Below are 19,376 nucleotides of genomic sequence, written 5' to 3' on the forward strand. Positions count from 1 at the left end.
AGAAGCTGCGGTTGATGTGAAGACACTTATTAGGTAAAATGCTTTTGATCTGACTGTTGAATATAAGATGCAACATTAAAGCAGGCCTCCATAATAGCTATGCTTTTAAGGACATAACCACAATATCATGGAAAACAAAATAAACAGCAGAAGGGAGGGTGGGAAAAGGCGGAACTGCTCATAATATCAGCTCCAAACTGTTGATTAGAATCTACAGAAACACCTTCAAAAATACCACAAAAGCGAGCAAAGGCTGTTCGTTCTCTGCTACCATCAAACGGGATTTCAGAAACTGTTTAGACTCATTTCTCTCTCTCTTTCTTTCTTTCTCCCTCTCTCGCTCATTTCTAATTTATTGCCATCTGCTCTGCTCGGGTGTAAATCTGAACGCAGGCTGACTTGCTCGCCCAAGCTTTATCTGTTAACATTTAGCAATGTCTAATTAAGCAAAAATGGGAAGTGCGTTGGCTGAAAAATGCTGCGGCCGGATAATGACAGTCATAACAGTTTGGGATATGTGTCTGTCACAGCAAGCAAATGCACTTATTAGATCAGGGTAATTAGAAGAAGACAACAGCTATAATAGGCAAAAGCTGTTCAGCTGTGATTAAAGAGGCCAACTTGCAGTACATCGCTTGCTTCGTTTTTTAAGTTCCACATGTGTAAATAGCTGATGAAGGTCACTAAAAAGGCAACATACTTCATTCACCGTACATACCTACTGACAAAGACAACAAATGCTTTAATTAAAACAAATGTTTTAATCTGATGAATGCAACAGTAATTAACTTTTCTGGCTCAGCTAGACAATACTCAGTAATCATCACTAAGTTGGCTAAATCAGAGCTTTAAGTTGGCGTATCCTGAAGTAGCCAAAGTTGAGCAACAGCAGAGATAAGGAGTGAGGAATTAAGTGCTAATGCCGCAGTGCCCCATAGGCCTTCAAATATTATTGCATTTGGATATTTAAATATATTCTATATTTAAATACGATTCTCTGCCTGTCCCACCAATCAAACGTGTGAAACCAAAGTAAAAACAACCATCTGGAAATAATTCAGCTGTCAGACTTCAATTTTATGAACAAAAATGATATTATGGCCAAGTGAACATAGCAAAAAGAACTTCTACTGGTTATACATTCTTTTTACATGTCGCCAAACCAGTATTTAATTATAAGATCGGTGTCGTCTACAGGAGTAAAAAAGTCTATACATAGAATCCCTTAAAACTCCTCTCAGCTTACATGGGGAGTGAAATGTCCCAAGGTGGGTAATTCAAGTCAACACACAACTAAATAATGCTTAACAGACCAAAAGTAACACCTTTGCGATGCTAAATGGTTGTTCCTGAGTGTCATTAAAGAGTTTATCCCATGACTGACTTTAATGTGCTGTATTTGCTGCCTCACTAAAAGATTTCCAATTTGTAAGGTAAATCTAGGAAGGGCTATCTGCCTCACTGGAAGTTTAATGTTTATGTGTATACTAGGACCGGACAGTTTGACCAAAAATGTTCTTTTCACTGCACTTCTTGAAATTCTGATGGTTTTACAGCATAAAAATTGAATGTCACAATAAATATATAAATACAAGTAAAAAAAAAAAGAAATCAATAAATAATCTTCTCTTAAGCTCTATCAGTTCAATTATTTTCCACAGTGCTTGTAATGTTGAACAGCATTAGTTTGGACTGTTAATTGTTGTCTCGTGTAAAAAATGTATGTCATACATGGAATTACATTAGTATAGAGGTAATAGAGTAATCTAATAGTAATTTAACTACACAATCCCCTGTTATAGCTGATAAGAATGTGTTTGGGTGGTGGATTTCTTGGGCTTTGAGACTCAAAAGGTAAAATTCATACAGTCGACTAAAACAGCTGGATAAATTTATTCTATACTTTAATCTCAGCTGACTGTACTGTTAATCTTTCAACAAAAACTCTGTGTATGTAGTGAGACTATAGGAGATCAATGCACACCTGCAATGCAGTTTCTGGAAGCAGACACAGAAAATAATGGCATTATTTTGACACCTGCATATACTCTGCTTCTTGGCATTTTAGTTAGCATTCTATATCTGGGATAAATAATTTTCATAAAGTTCATAAAATGATGTTTTAGACATTTTTTATCCTCAATTACCTTCAAACTTTTCTAGCATAGAAATTAGAATCTACCTTTCTGCAAAAGCATTTACATTAAATTACCAGTGTTCTTCATGACAATTATGGGGTTTTTTTTTTCTTTCCATGAGTTTTGATTACATATGGTTTTCTGCAACTCGAAACTTAATTTTCTTCTCTCACCTTAAAGAGAACCGGTACTTGGCCACTTTCCTGGTGCTATCAGTCTTGTTATAATCTGACTTGCCTTCTCTAACCTTGTCTGTCAATAGTTGGTGCTGCCTTCAGCAGAATTTAATGGCACACACTGTAAGGCAGCAACAGAGTTCAAAATTCGGCCTTCGACCATTTCTTTCCGTAGCTCGAACTGAAGCAGCAGGGGCCGGAGCACTATCTGAGCTTCTACTGCGTACACTATAGTAGCGAGGTAAAGTAAGATTCCTCCTACTGCCAATTTGGCTTCTGGGTCTGTGCTCAAGCTGAGCACTGACAGTCTTCACAGTCACACCTTTTATTTTAATGTACATTCATTGAGTTCAGATCAGAGAACAGCAGTAGCTTTGACTAAAACAGCATGAACCAGGAATCACTTTTGAGCTGTTCCACCTTTAGGGCCAGTTTTTCTTTTCTGTATGTGTGGAGCATGTCACAGATTATCCATAGCATCTAAACTTTAAAAAGAAAATACAGAATTCCGATCCTGGGTGCCTGTCTGAAGTTTTATACATTTTTCCTTTTTAATCATAACCTTTCATTTGAGCGATATCTGTTGCATCATAGATTTTGTTGGCAGGGGATCCAGACATGTTCACGCTGGGGAGAGCTGAGTCAGTGTGGAGCTTTTTTTTTTATTGCCTCAGGCCAGTTTTGTCTCTACAGCTAAGCCTTCCATATCTTCAGGGGGGAAAAGTTCAGTTTCTAACAGAGAGGCAACCTTCGTTCAGTAGGACACATAGCTAATTTATTTTTCATAATCACTGGATTATATTCAAGGTGTTATACCGTCTCACAGAGTACTCAGTGGTATGAAGAGTTCCTAAATGAACAAAACTAAACTGCTGAAAAGATGTTGTAGTTTGTAATCTAGTCTACTTATCTTAAATGACAATACAATGGAAAGCCATGCAAGCTGAGGTAATCAAGGATTCCAAAAACACCCCAGCAAGCACATCATCAGTTTTCCCCTATCTGTCTCCGAACTGATAAGGAGGTGACAGATTTATGACTGGAATAATCTCCAAAGTATCAGGTATCCACAGCTTTGGACACATTTTAGCATAAATCTTTAGCTGTTGGTTGTCGTGCACTTGGTATGGTTAATTTGTAATCGACACCACAATATCCCAAATATGCATTCACCAGTGCACAGCCATTACTGAATTATGAGCACTGCTGCTGAAATTTCATGGTTCATCAATATCCACAATGGAAGGTAATCAACACAAATAGTGGTTTCTACATTGCAAGCAGCTAACTGGGATCAGTATGAAACAAAGAGGACTCTACCAGATAGCGACAAACAAATGCATGTATAGCTTAACCACTGCTTACCATAGATGGCTCATCAAGTGTTACACAGACAGCTGGAGTCAAAAGTTCATGGAGAATTTTTATTCCCAGGTACAAAATTGGAACTAGACTAGTGCAACAGTGTCCTGCACAAAGTGTATTCACTACAGAGTTCCATCAAGTCTCAAACTCCCCAAAGCAGACATAAATCATCCTAATGATTCAAATTTTGTTTTAAGCTATTCCTCAGCTAGTGTCTGTGTGTGTGTGTGTGTGTGTGTGTGAATACTGGTCCAGTGTTGCACTTTAATGGACATGGGATCAACAGCTTCACTACTTAAAAGAAATATAAAAAATCTGCTCCTAAATATATTTCTGGAAGTCATTTCCTTTTGGCATAAACACAATAATCATCCATTGAATTGTGATTATTTCTTAGAGACAGAGCCCCATACAGAGGTACTGTCACAGAATGCATTCAGTTTAAAGTGAGAAACTCTGAGGACCACTGCTGCAGTCATGCTTCTCAAATGCAGACTTCTACTCTACATCAAGATAGTGACTTCCTACCTGCTTACTCTAAATAGATCCTCTAAGATACCAGTTATGTTAAAAAAAAAAAATTGTAAAAAGCTAAGTGATACTAAATGCCACAAGACAGAGCTGGGAATCCCTCATTAAGTGCTGTTTTCAAGCAGCTCAAATCACAAGGTCAAAAATTTGTTGTTGTCTGGCATCCCTGAGAACTGTCTGCCTGAATGACGACAGTTGCCTGTGTACCATTGGTGCACCATGGCTGCCTTGGGGCAACTGGGATGTTTCATTTCATCTTAGTAGCTGCTTGTCTTTCACTTCTCCAGAATAAGATCAGGCATGTCTCCTGACTCTGAATATTTGTATCTGTCAAAACCTCAGATGTCAAAAAAGTGATAAAAGATAGCTGAGGACTGGCTTATCAGGATATAGGGGAAATATATTTGTTACTGTGATTCTTTGGTGTACCTGGGTATAAAAAAAAATACTATAAGTGCTGACAGGAAAAAAATGGAAAAGTCTGAGTAAAAATATACATATATATTTATGTATTAAGTCTAACTATATTAAGTGTAATCAAAAATAGTTTGGGTATTTGGGATTTTTATTTTTTTTTTAATTTTTTTGTACACCAACACGTTAAATTTTAAATCAGACAATCGAGGTGTGACTGAAGTGAAGCCTTTCGCCTTTAATTCAACTGTTTAACAAAGGCAATGTGAGAACTGACACTTTGTGTCAAAGTGAAGTGACGGGGTGACAGACATTTCAAATCAAAGGCGTAAAACAAGCTGTTCTTGCATTTCCTGCCCGTCTTGTTTGACTTTATTATAACGCTCCGCTTTTTGGCAATCACTTGTCAGTGTTTTCATTACAAAAACACTGCATGTTGCCAAATCCATGCACACCTAGATCAATATTCAAAGTCCTTTCAAAGTAGCAATCTGCTGACTCCTCGTCTGATCAGATACTACTACTAATTGTGTATCAGACACACTGAAATACCAGCCTTTTATTTCGTTGGAACACCTTTTACTTCACAAACTACTTCATCCAAATAGTGAAGGCCCTTGTTCCAAACTATTAAGGTGATGAGCTTAAATTATTGATATGACTAAACACTTTAGTGGGTGAATTCATCTCTTGAAGTTGATATAAATTGAACTGCTGGAGAGAAGACGTCTCACTCTCTGGGGCCCACAGAAATGCTCAAGATTGTAGAATAGTCGTAGAGCAGAGCATCTCAGACACTAGCGTGTAAAGTTACAATAATTTGACAAGACATCAAACTTAATTACATAAGAACTTTTTAAAATAAATACCAGTAGCATCTACAACTTTATTTTTCCCTTTCAAAAGGGAAGACAGACAGAAATCGGTGCACACAAAGCAATACTTAGCTACCGGCGTGCAAATGACAAAGACTCAAGATGGACAACGCGGTACAGTACAAAATGTGTCATTTTAGGCAGTTGAACTCCCTGTCCTTGTTGTGATATCTAAACATTGCATTGTTTATGTCTGTGAAACAAGGAAAGCAGTAAAAGTATACTTCCTAAGCAGCTTCTCTGGACTACCAAAACCCCTGCAAAGTCTCTTTGTAGTGATGACTTCTGGTTTTGTCGATGTAGCACTTTAACAAACATCAAAGCACATTCATCACAGAAATAGTCTTGGCAACAAGTATAGTTGCCATTTGTCACTATTAAAAGAATTTGTTTTGGGCTACTGTCTTGTAGTTGTAATAAACTCAAAGGATAGAGTTATTCTTCAACAGTCCAATTTAGCAGTTTAGTTTAAAAATGCACACTGGCATTTAACAGTGGTATCACCTCTTTCAAATCAATAGGGTTATTTGCTGCTGAATCTATTTGTTGGCAAGGTAGTTTTTTGAATGCTTTTCCAGTTGTTGATGCCCAAATAAGACACATATTGAGGGTGCATGCAAACTGGAGAAACACTTCCCTACAGGACCAAAGTGCAAGTGTCAAACTTTTGTGATAACTTTTCAATACGTTTTATGATTGGAAGCAAAATATGTACGCAACCTTTTTGAAGGACTGAAACTTTGATAGATGTGGACACGAATGTATTGCAGACAGAATGCCACAGGGTACCTATGGGAAAATAAAATTCATCATATTCCTGTTATGCCCACAGTATTTCATATCGACAACAAAATTTAACATTTTTCCAGAAGTAACACGCGTTAAAGTAAGGAAGATGACTTATCACATCATAATAATAATGTTTTCATTGTTCAGGGAACAACATTTCGTGCTGCTTGCACATTTGTGCTATAGACCTTACATGCTGACGCCCTCCAATGAATGAAAGTGAAGAATGTTTCAATTTCCAACATTAGCTGTGTTATTTTACACATGAATAAAGGACTGTATTTTAGGGCAAGCCAACTGCATGGTAAATAAGTAAATTTATCTGAGTAACTAACGGAGCCCTTTTGTTCACTATTCATTACTTTGGTTGTGCTATAACCTACGCATGAGGTGTTCCTCGATAATTTACCTTGACTGGCCAGCTGTGTTGTTACTCCCATTTTCATTACATTGCTTCCACCTACACCTCTCTCCTCCCACTCTTTCCCTGAAGGGTTTCAATGATATTACTGTCTTCTTCTGCCTTAGCTCTACAAAAAAAATTCTTCCAGTTATTTCCCTGACACTTTTTTTTCCTCACATGTCCTCAGCTTTAGTGCAAATATTTCTCCTCAGTCAGAGCTGTACTTGAGATTTCTGCCTTGAACACTGTAGTGATAGAACTGTGACAAGTCCTTTCCTATTAAAACTTGGAAACAAAACTCCTAGTATGTTGCAGATTCTTTAATGCACATAGAGACACACATATAGATCCTAATACTGTTATATCTTTTAATATCACCATCTGATAGTTTGTCACATATAAGCACAGACAGAGAGAGACCAATTCTTATCTAGATGTATATGTAGGTGGTCCCAGGGAATTGAGTGAAAAGCCTAACAATAATGCAGAGGTGAATGAGTCAGCACTGTGCGGAAACACCTATATTCAAAGGACAAATTACTTCTCATGAAGCAGCATTTAAAAAGGTTATGCTTGGTAGACACTGAGGAATTAAAAGAACTAAGGATTGTGGACTGGGTTCATAAAAAATGTCAGTATAACATTCTCAAACATTATATAAATAAGTAAAACAAACTGACAGCACATTACTTGAATATAACCCTTGAGATTATTAGAACAGCCTTGTCTGTTCTAAAGGGAGACCAGACATGGCATTCAACATAAAATTTAAATGTGGTCCAATGTCCAGTATTTACAAAAGGATTTTCAGTTCTGTTTAGAAAGGTACACTTTACACAGTTAAAGAGGGAAAAAATGTTTACTTGTTTTAGTTTGCTTGAGTCTCCACAAAAGGAATCTTTGGTGAAAGCTTTGGAGTTTTGCAGAGCTACGGGAAGCGAGCCTAGGATATGTTCAGACCAGAGTTTGATAAGCTTTCTGAGATGCCCTTGCACCCCTGTTGCCAAGAATGATTCATTACTCCTATGCACAGAATTCAATTTGTAAAGTATAAATTGTAGCACTAGGGCTAAGGACCCAGGTCATTCATGGTCTGGCAAAACATGTGTCCATCACAGTCTGTGACCTCATATCCATAAACTCAACATCACTTCTGCAGAAGTGCAAAAATCTTTACGAAGATTTACGAAAAAAGAAGCCATAAGACAATAAATTATGTATTACATTCTTGCATTGTTCTGCTCAGGCTGCACTACTTGATGCTTCTGTCTACAGTGAAATGTGCATGCTGTTGCTCTACAATCAGTGGAATATTTATTCATCTCTGTATAAGTCAAAAACCTCATGTAGATGATCCTCAACATTTACACAAGGTTAGTGAAATCTCATTTGGTAGTTGTACATTCGGGAAATCTAAATGCTGCTGTTAGGGTTGGACAGGATGGTAAAACCTCTCATACAGGTACGTCTGAGGAAAATAACAGCATGCAGTACTAAATTATAAAAACATTAAATAATAATATTGTGGTATTACTTGTTATTTGGAGCGTCACATGGAGAATACTGTGCCTGACAAAAAAAGATATTACATTAATAGAGAAAATAACAATGTACAGTGTAAGAAAAGATGTGCTTTGTGCGAATGCTTTGTAGCAATTGTGTTACTGGTTAAGCCTTCCTCTTTCATAAGGTGGCCTTGTGTGCTACCTGTGTGTATTGTACACAGGTAGCACTCTAATTAAAATATGAAATCAAGATAAATTCCTTTGTATATCAAACGTAGCTAAATCCCTAACCTTATTATTCCAAGTGCAAATTCTCTGCTGGTCGCCACTGCAAAACACTGCAGTTTTTAAAGAAGGACGAAAACAAATATCTCTGCCCACTTGTCTACCAAGACATTAATGTGTTTGCAAAACAACAACTTGATCCAGATGACTCATTTCTCCCCTCTTTTCCAAAAGTCAATGCCTACTTATTCGTTTGTCATGTTTATAGCAGCCTTGACGACTAATAACTTTCTGTGGGAGTTTCTTGTGGGTGGTAATCTGCACCAGCAGATCGGCCAGCCATATGTTGTTTGATTATTGAAGGTGATGTGCGAGAACACTGTCAGCCTACTGCGTTGTGTTATCTGAAGTAGACACCTGGGTCAAGGCTCACAACCGAAGCCAGACATATGCTAATTAACTTATCTCATAAAATATGCATCGAGCCCTCCCAGGACCGTACAGTGGCAGAGGATCGTGATTTTCCAGGAATTATGGGAACAGTCATTTTCCATTATGTCGATGCTAAATGAGGAGTGACCTGCGGGAGAGGCATGTCTGACCCATGTCAAGACAGTTCCTGCCAATTTTGCACAGAGAACTTTGCAGATCAGTTTTGACTTTTAAGATACTGTCGTGACAGAGAGAATAAATGGATCCAGTTACACCGCATAACCTTGTTGAAGTAATCTTCCTCTGAAGCCGATGTTCCAAGTCAGTATAATTAATCAAAGACAATGATGTCAATGAGGGCTCCAGTTATGAAATTAGAGGCACGCTGTCTTCCATTACTGTACAGCTTATAAGTGCATTAGGAAGGAAAGAGGAATAATAAACCAGGTGTGGAAACCATTAGCTCTATTCTTCATTCCAACCATTTGTGGTTGCCTTCTCTTGTTTTCAGCACAATTAAGTGTCTTGTAACAAGGCCAGAGTTGAATGCGTGAGTGTTGATATGGTAGTCAAGATTGTAAACAAGGTGTGAACAGCAACACTCGGTACAACAGTCATTTGCTCAATAATGAATGAGCTTAACAAATTAGGCTCCTTGTGTAATATTTCATTCTCTTCAGTGCAATGGTCTAATGAGTGATTGTTCAATTACAATACCATTTCAGTCCTTTTATTAATAATAATTTAAAAAAAAGACTCACCTGACATCCATAATTGCAAGTAAATTAGTTTGAAACTGTATATTTTTATGTCTGTCTATACGCAGACAAAAATTGGGATTCTAAATTATGTACTTTTGCAATCCTGTTTCTCTCTATAATCTCTAGACACACACAAACAGACATGTTTTTGTGATCCATTCTCATTTGTTTATTTAAGACTGGTGGATATGTGTGTTTGGTCACCACTCTAAAGTATACCACATCATCTTTTTAGGGCCGAGCAGTCAGAAAAACTATTAAAAATGCACGGTTGAGTTGTTTCAATATCATCTAAAATCTGCATGCCATATTTCTGCAAATACTGCAGGGCCATTATTTAGATGAACAGCAACAAGAAAAGTTTCATTTGAAGCTGGCTTGAATTAGAGGCAGGCTTTTATTTCTAGTTTCCTCTGTTTAATCAATACAAGTGGCCATGTATCAGCATTAAGTCTCGTTACACACCAGTGTGCCCTGTTAAAGTCACCAGATTATGCTCTTAACACTGTGGGACGTGGTAACTTACTTTTGGGACCGAGAGAGCATGTGATCAGCAAGGTACTTTGTATTAATGACTTCACATACATGTAAAAAAATCATTCTCCAATGCACCGATCTTTAGGTCACAACAATCTGGAATAAAACAAGATGTTTACTGTACTGAAAAAAAGTCTCTAAGACTTCTCTAAGAAAGGCAGGCAAAATTAGGAATTACTTCTCTTCACCACACAGTCTGTGCATTTTCATTAACATAATTTATGAACATAAATATTTAGGCAACTTAATTTCTTATGTTTACCAAGCAGTTTAGGTTTGTTCATACTTTAACATCTGCAGCTATAGCACAAGCAACAACAGACAACAGGATTGTGTTTTGTTCACGCCGACCACAACACAACCATTATTGTTGGAACTGTTTTTTAAATTCTTCCTTCACTCATTAAAATCAGACCAAATGAACTTCTAATGAGTTTTATGCAAACAAAACCTCTTGGATATACTGTAAGTTCTAATGAAATCTAACATTATATGTCTTTGAGTGGTAATATATATATATAATGAATATCTTCTGCATGAGGTGCCACTTTTGTAGAATACATGTCTGTCAAATGACACGCTACAGCAATAGGTTCAATCTCCTGTGGCCACTAGTTGTCAAAATGCACTCCACAAAAGAGCGATGCCTGAAAGAAAGCAACGTATCCTAAAGAAATCACTGAGAGCATGCTGACATTTTACACAATACACATGTCAATTTGATATATGAACTGTCAATGTATCACATTTTATTTTCAGATGGCTGCGTGCAACGTTCGTCAGGGGTTTTTTTCAGTAAAGAATTCAACTTTCGGGTTTCAGTGGGTTTCATACTAAGAGAAGGTTTGTGAGGCAAAACATAAAGCTCATCAGCAACCTCTCATTAAAGCGTCACTAAATAATACATAACTTTGAACCTCTGTGGGAAATCATGGCAGTGACAGGTCCACAGCACAGTGGCACACACAGTGGTTTGACAGCGAGAATAAAGTCTCAGTTTTCACTAAAGAGATGAGTAGCCTACATAATTAGTGCATGCATCAATAAGAACCGTCTGGTGTAGAGGTAATCTATCACCAGGCAAATAATTACAACAATTATTTTTATGCTTGAAAATCAAAGTAGTGTCATTTATCACTGTGCAGTTAAAAAGTAAAGCATGGAGGTTGGGGGAAGCATAAAGGCTACGGTGTACTACCGATTCACTGACATTTATGAATAGCAGGATAACAGCACTCATATCAACCTGTGATAATCACAAGTGCTGTAAGACATTCCTGGACTGTCTCTAATCAGAATAAAACAATAATAATAATGCTGTATCATTACATTTTGGCGCAGGTCTGGAGGATAAGGAAATCTTTTTGACTAAATATTTGTTTTCCTTCCTTCAGGTGATGAGCTCCACAAATCTCTAAGAGGGATCCTGACAGACCCGGGAGAGCCACCCATTTTCCATACACGCCATCGCAAATTGTTTCACTGTGGCTCAGTTCTCGTCACTGGACTTTAACTTGGGGACCTGAACCGCACAGATCGCCAATGCTAACAAGGAACTGCCTGCTGCTGTTCCTGTGGATTCTTGTCGACGAGGGTTCGGTCTCTTATTTACGTCCACCTTTACCGCCACTGGGACGGAGCAGGACGGGGAGGGAGCACACCAGGAGCTTGGTGGGCCCAATGAGGAATGGGGCAGCTGGATTTCAGCGGGTCAAAAGGGGCTGGGTGTGGAACCAGTTCTTTGTACTGGAGGAGTACATGGGGTCAGATCCGCAGTACGTGGGCAAGGTAAAAAACCACCTTTTTTTTTTTAATACTGTTATTTATGGTGCAGCAGAAGTCATAAATCACATAGTAAGGAGCCTAGGAGAAATTGAATTGGGAGTAAATGGAGGGAGCGATAGAACATGAGGAAGATAAAATGGGAGGAAGGGAACAGAAAAAAAACCCTCTAGTTTGGAGTAACTATAAAACTACCCTAAAACTACCAATATTTCAGATGGGAAATATTTTATTCCTTGATGTTGTAATTAATTATTGACTATTTGTACTTATGTACTTATGCAAGTAACAGCAATTACTGGAAATCTCCTATTTTCATTCATCCCCAAGAACTTTACCTCTTTAATCTAATAATGCTCCTAAGGCTTGTAAATCTGCTCCTATTTGTTAGTGTTTTATGATGTGACCAGCATCAGGCAAGAAAAAAAATCCAGACCTAATAATGGAGCTGTGCCACAAGATTTCTATGTTAGACCAGCCACACATGACATTGAAGTGGTGAAAGGTTTGATGGTGTGGTAGAAATAAATTTAAATTACAGTCCTTGTAAAGCTGTCAGAACATCATAGTTATGAGCCACGGAAGATGCTGACAGCAATAAAAAGACAGCAGAGACCCAACAGCCTGAACCGAAACCAGACGGAGATATATACGCATACATCCCATCAAACTCGCATCTTTTTGTGTCACCTCAAACCTTGGCCGTCCCCGCTTTTTAGTACAGGATTTCTTATTCGCTGTTCTGGCTTAAGACATTCGTAAGCAAACTCTGTGGGGGTTTAAGGCTAAAGTTGTAATTTGGCACTCCAAGCTTACATAGGATAATAGTAAGACTGACTTATCTGCCCCAGTGCCACTGCAATCAGCCCTGACAAGCCATGCTGTTTGTGGAAGTCTCTGAGGCTAAACCAGAGAGAGGGAAGCAGCTGTCTACTGCACTCCTAAGTCACTTAATCCTGGGCGGCAGCTCTTCTTCAAAATAATTGACTGATTCTTCAACATATGAAAAGCATTTGGAGATCCTCGGACCTTTGTCGGGAAAATCTTAAGGGAGAGGATTTTCCTTTGAATCTTAACCTTTTTTATTGTACACTGTTAAATGGCACAGGAAACACTGGAGTGGTCTACCATTTACACACACTTCTGTGATATCATATTGAACGGTAACGTGAGAAATGTTCAAACAGAGAGCATACTAAGAGATAAAGATGTAGGTGAAAGGGTTCAAGGACCTTAGGAAGCAGCTTTGTTTACAGGGCACATTAATGGACTATAATTGACCGTAAGTCTGCAATGAATGCTTGTTCTATATTACATCAATACCTAATGTGGTAATGTTTTCACTTTAGAGTGTACTCATGATTTCCAGCCAGTGACCTGCAGTGAATTGGAGCTCAAGACACTTTTGTTTTATCCTCTGTGGCAGAAGTGCCCTTCTGGACCAATTGAAGTAGTAATTATCTGACAACAGCCTCTAAAGAGAGGCAACAGAACCCAAGAGGAAAAAGCAGTTTGGGTTTTTTTTTTTGTTTTGTTTTTTTACATATGCTAAGTAATATAGAAAGCACAAGTAGTGTACATGTGACTAGTTTATCCAAATGCACACCTATAGCTCAAAAAAGGTATTTTAATGAGACATGGTTTGTGAGTATGTTACCTGGAATTTATTTAGGTATATAGCATACACAGTGCTGTTATTATTCATTACTTTTTGTGTTTTTATTATTATTTTTATTGTTTTGCCTTTATTCGATAGCTGCAGCAGAGATATATGGGAAATGTGGGGAAGGCAAAGAGGAGAATGGAACATGAAAAGGAACTAGGAACTGAACTGAATCCTGAATACAACAATCACTGTACTTTAGTACATGATTGTTAAAAATGCTGTCATAACAGATTTAGGAACAATGGACTAATAAGGAGGGAAAAAAAATCCCGGTTTTGTGGTCACTGAAGTATTCATCTTTGAGTGTACGAGGTCCACTTGCATGCACCCGGAAACCTGAAGCTCTTCTCTGTACATAGCAAGGCAGATTTCAGAATTTACAACACCCAAATTTATCAAGAAGATGATTAATGGAGACAATTAATCTTTTCTTTGTAAGCTTAAATGGCACGATCTGACTGTAAGAACAGCGCTCACAGAGGAAGCTCAGAAAAAGGTACTTCTGACAGCAGCAGGAGAACGACTTGCATCCATGCCTGTGTGAGACGAATGACAAACACTAATAAATCCTGACCCTGTTAGCAATAATCAAAATCTATTTCAAGAGCATTACATGCATCACTGCCAACTGTAATTTTGACAGCCAAATCACTACTAATTAGTGCTGGCCGATAATAAAAAAAACAAAAAACATGAGTCACATTACAAACAAGGTGTAATTCTGCCAGTTGTTCTGACAGCACAGAATGCAAGACATGTATCGGAGTAGGAATGGGGACAACCACAGATGATGAAGTACACTGCCAGTACTGGTGTTATGGATCAGTAAGTTTGCCTATTAACTAGTGCCTTTCGCCTGAATACACCAGCTGTTTGTGGAGAAGGAAGATGTTGAGCACAGCGGGATAACATTTAGTTGTGCTTACATCTGCCTTGCTGTACGTCAAACTGTCAGAACACGCTCACCTCAGTCTTAGACTTCACTGAACCCATATCAACGCCAATGCAATCAGCACAAATATAACTGGATAACATGCAGTTCTACCTGGTTTTACTGCCTGACTATTCCCACTAAAATAGCAAATGTTTCAAAGCATCTGACAGACATAAATAACCAAATCATTTTGTGTATCTCAGAATATGCTGGTTCTTCTATTATATTGGTAAATGTATTTATTTTTCCTAGTTGCAAATCCATTTAATAATGATGCAACAAACCTAATTGGGCATTTCTGTACTTCTACCTGGGGCAGCATGAGCATGGTGATTAGTATCATAACAGCAAGAAGGTCCCGACATCTGGCCGGGCCCTTTCTGTGTGGAGTTCAGATGTTTGCAAGGTTCTCTCTGGGTAATCTGGCTTCTGCCCGTAGTCCAGTTATTGGGGTTAGGTGGTTCTAAATAGGCCATAGGTGCGTATGTGACTGTAAGTGTCTTCCTCCATGTGTTAGCTGTGACAGACTGGCGATCTGTGGTAGCTGGGATGGGCTCCAGCCCCCCTGCGACTCGGATAAGCAGAAGAAGATGGATGGATACGGTTACCTGATATAACTGATATAAAAAGATGATTCACTGGTCCAGCTTTAGTTTGCTTGATTTAATTTACCTTAGGCCTGTCTTAGTGGCTTACATAAGGTTTAGCTAGAGTAACTGATGAGAAGGTCTTTTAAACATGATATAATACTAAAAATAAATGACAAGGTTCTGGGTGACAGACCTATGTAGATTTGTGAGACTAGTTTGTCTGTAAAGGGCAGAAGAAAAACACATGGAAAAAAACAAAAACATCAAATGCTGCCTGATCTATTTTGGATTAATGAGTGCAAGCAAAGCAACATTTCTTTTCTTCTGCACCACAAGCAGAAAGATATGCCATGTCTGCACTTTCACTTGTTCTGTTATTATCAGATGAGTACAAAATAAAGAAAATGAATCTATACTCCGGCTTATATACCGTTTAATATATGCCATCTAAATTAAAAATACAAACTGTATAACTGTGTGTGACAAAAAAGAACTACAGAGCTACAATATTCACACCATTTTTATACACATCATATATCTTAATATTTAGATAGGATTTTATACATTCCAACACTAACAGCTACATGCTCAGGAATTTAAGGTAGGAGACACTAAACGTGAGGGGAATGTTAGAAATGCTACAGTCACAACTGCAGGTTCACCTCCACTACTTATTTAATTACCCCAATTGCTCCCAGAGGTGTAAGTAAGGTCACAGGATTCAGCAAGGTCTTTAGCACTACTACTACTACTAGTCCCAACTGCTTGTATTAACCAATGCTCTGAGTTCTTGCTTCTTTTTTAAACTTTTCTACATACAATCACAATGTTTTATGGACTTTTTTCTATTAAAGATGCACTTAGAGTGAATCACATTTACATTTGAAATAGTAAAAAACGGGCATGTTAATACCAGATTTGATTTGTAGTGTAAATAAAGGAAACACAGTCTGCCAAGGATATTTTAAAGGTTTTAAACCACATTAACATGTCATGCTCATTGTTCACTTTTATGGTGAGGTTGTTCTCGGCAATGTGAAGAAACAAGCTTTAATGCCATAAACAATAAACATGAAAGTAAAACAAATATATTTCCACCGTCTTTCTCTGCTGTTTATAAAGATAGCACATAAAGTATTGTGTCACTTATAAGCGTTTGTTTGTACAGCATTGTGTCTTTGCTGTTGTATTAGTATTTTCACAGCACTTTTCATTCAGCGAATGGTTAGGCACCTAAATTTAAATTAAGCTTTCCACAGTGTAATTGTCTACTAATGAGACTGCATCATCAATGTGGTTTCATTCCCTCAAATTTAAAGTAAAACGCTGCACCGACAATACGTTTGCAGAGACAGTTACTGAAAGTTGCACCAGCAGGTAGAGCTTGTCACTAACAGAGGGAAAGTTACAACACCAGCTGTGGTGGCCACATCATCTTCTTGCTGACAACTTGATATAACTGCTGTGGAATGTTTGGCACACATTGCAAATGTTTTCTTAAATCTGATGCGTTGGCTGTTTCGATGTTTCGAAACTCGTGTACATTCAGTATCAGTTCAGTGCAATTAAAACATGAGCTGGAGGGGAACTTCATGTGCTGACCCAATGTAGCAAATAGTAAATTAATCGATTAATCTCTATCGTTAAACTATAACCAACAGAAAGGCATGATCGCTAATAAACGCAACGCTAAATGTGCATTTGCATAGGGATAAATTTACTGCTAATGTCAATAAGCTGCACCCGTTTCAACACGGGCATCAATAAAATCCTAACGACACCTAACCATGCACTTAATTGAAGAATATACGTGAAGAGAATTTTAAGACTCTCATGTTGACAACATCATTATTGCAGTTTAGCAACGAAGCCTGGAGGCCTCGTGGGGGTTAATATAACAACCCTCTGTACCCTCAATAAGATAATGCTGAGGCCTTTCGTGTGCCAAGTAGTGATTATCTGACGTAAAAAAAAAACTATTAACAGCATAGCTGCATATCAAGTCAAACTGCTTCCCCCTCACCCTCGATTAAACTCTCCAATGAGTTCGGGAGCTATTTTCAAGATTTTTCCTCTGACATCATGTCACTCTCTGTTTAAACTTGATGGCTATAGATGTTGGAAGCAATTCTCTGAGATTTTAAATAATATGGCAACTCAGAATACACTTAAACAGCACTTGTCTTTTGAATGACAACACTGTCTTAATACTTAACAGTAGAGATGTAATCAAAACCCAATGTATCTCTTATGTTTGCCAACCAGACTGCTGGGATTTTTCTAACTTGATGCTCCAATTTTATATAAAGGTATGCATATTGTCAGTACTTTATATTGCACTGCATATGGATGCTCAAGACAATATGCTCATATACAGTTAGAGGAAGGTAAAGAGAGATTTATCAAATAGCAGAAAGGTTAAGGCTTCATTGATAATAAATTAAAAACTTCAGTTTTTTCAGGGCAACATTATCTAAGAATTGTAACCGAGTACTGGTCCCAGATAAGAAATGTTTTCATGTTATCAAATCCATCTCAACAGTATGCCTGAATTGTTTGTTTTTTTAAATCGAACAGTGCACTGTAAAATGACAGTATAAAGCTTGTGACAGTGGATGCTTTTGCAAATTTGAGTCACATGCAAGCTATTTTTTCCTTTTACCATGTCTTCATTCTAAGAGATAATTAACCAGTTGTACTGAAGCTGAAAACCAGTGCGGGCCTGAATGTAACCAAAAAATAGACATGATAGGGAATCCGCTATTTTCTCTTTATGCAAGTCATGAGAAAAGGACAACAATGGAATGTGTTGCCAATGACACTCTCAAAAGATACTTAACAAATTATACACTTGGCAAGAAAAAGCAGACAGGGAATTGCTTTCATTAAAAAATAAAATAAAATTTAAAAAACGCAGCAACACTGTGGCACAAAGCAATCATTTAACCCGTAACAGCACTGAAGGTTAAAGAGAAAGATTTAAAGAGCCACATTTACAACCTATACAAAGAAAGAAAAAATATAACTTCAATGCAGCGCATTGGGGCAGGACATGCCCCAATGCCCTGCTTTTCACACTTGCAGACAAAAGGTCACTTATTTACATATAAGTCAATAAGCCTCTTTTTCTAGAAAGGGCAGAGCTGTTTCTCCCACAACTTGTTTATTCCCTTGTTTCCTGCCTGACAAGGAATGACCATCCTTCTTTTTATTGATGGCTCTTCCTCCCAGTACCACCCCACACCTGGCTGAGATTTATTACTGATGTGAAGCCTGCAATTTAATCTTTCAATGAGGACCTATAAGAAGGACATAAAAACCTTTTCAGCAAGACTTATGCACCAGGCCCAACAAAGAGAGCGATTCCATCAGCTGACCATATGAAATTTACAATCCTTACTCTGCGATAGTATGTTCCACACTGTTAAATACAGTTTGTTTTAAATACTATGGAATTAAGCTGTAAAGCTAAAACCTGGAGACGACCATATAAAAGCAGCAAACCTGTTTACATCATTTGATGATGACAGCCACTGCTGTAAAATACTTGGGATAAAATACTTTGATTGACTGCAAGGCAAGCCAGCGGATAATTAATTTCAACTCCAAAAATCTCAGCCTTCATAAGACTGTTTTGCATGAAGCTATGAAGACTGGTAGCCAGTGATCAACAGCTAAGGAAAGCTACAATTTGAAGAGTCTTTCAAGAGTCCTGTTGAATTGTGCATGACTTCTATACGGTATGTCCAACGCACCACAATACATTAGATTATGTTAAGTACATATGCTCCCTAACCGTCTCTGAATTCACCAAAGTTTGCCACCTTTTTAATTCACTGTCACATTCTACATAATTTGAAAGGATTGCTCTCCTGAAGAGTATGCATGGAGTGTGTCGGTGATTCAGCTGCTCGTTAGAACATATTAAGAGGTTGAGAGCATTTACAATTGTAATGTACGTTAGTGATGAATGTTGCAGGGATTTCTGAAAAGAACAGCTGAAATAAAAGCTAATGATGCCATTCATCTGTCCTGCCAAAGTAATATATATTTCACATATTTTGTCCTCATGGGTAATGGGCTTTTTCCCCTGAATTGCTTGGGCCATATATCCAAATGGTGCAGTAATGCCCCAATCAGTATCACTTTATACCATAGTCCACATTTTCTCTGTTTACAATGACACTGATGGGCAGTATTGTTGGCACTGTAGGCAGAAAATTGCATTGTGCATGTCATATCACACATCAATA

The 19,376-nt window shown here is 37.9% G+C and overlaps 1 protein-coding gene and 1 long non-coding RNA gene across 3 annotated transcripts in view; one reads left to right on the plus strand and one right to left on the minus strand.

Annotated features, from left to right (window-relative positions):
• Window positions 1-19,376, minus strand: part of LOC106098825 (uncharacterized) — a 75,535-nt gene that overhangs the window by 51,919 nt on the left and 4,240 nt on the right. The window lies entirely within an intron of this gene.
• The window catches only part of LOC100695194 (cadherin-12), a 100,130-nt gene that overhangs the window by 20,111 nt on the left and 60,643 nt on the right, over window positions 1-19,376 (plus strand). The window contains exon 2 of the mRNA XM_003439180.5: window positions 11,546-11,939. Within this exon, the coding sequence (XP_003439228.1) occupies window positions 11,694-11,939 (246 nt within the window). The 5' untranslated portion in view covers window positions 11,546-11,693. The remainder of the gene's footprint in view (window positions 1-11,545; window positions 11,940-19,376) is intronic.

The sequence above is a fragment of the Oreochromis niloticus genome, linkage group LG9, assembly GCF_001858045.2.
Source record: "Oreochromis niloticus isolate F11D_XX linkage group LG9, O_niloticus_UMD_NMBU, whole genome shotgun sequence".
Classification (NCBI taxonomy): Eukaryota; Metazoa; Chordata; class Actinopteri; order Cichliformes; family Cichlidae; genus Oreochromis; species Oreochromis niloticus.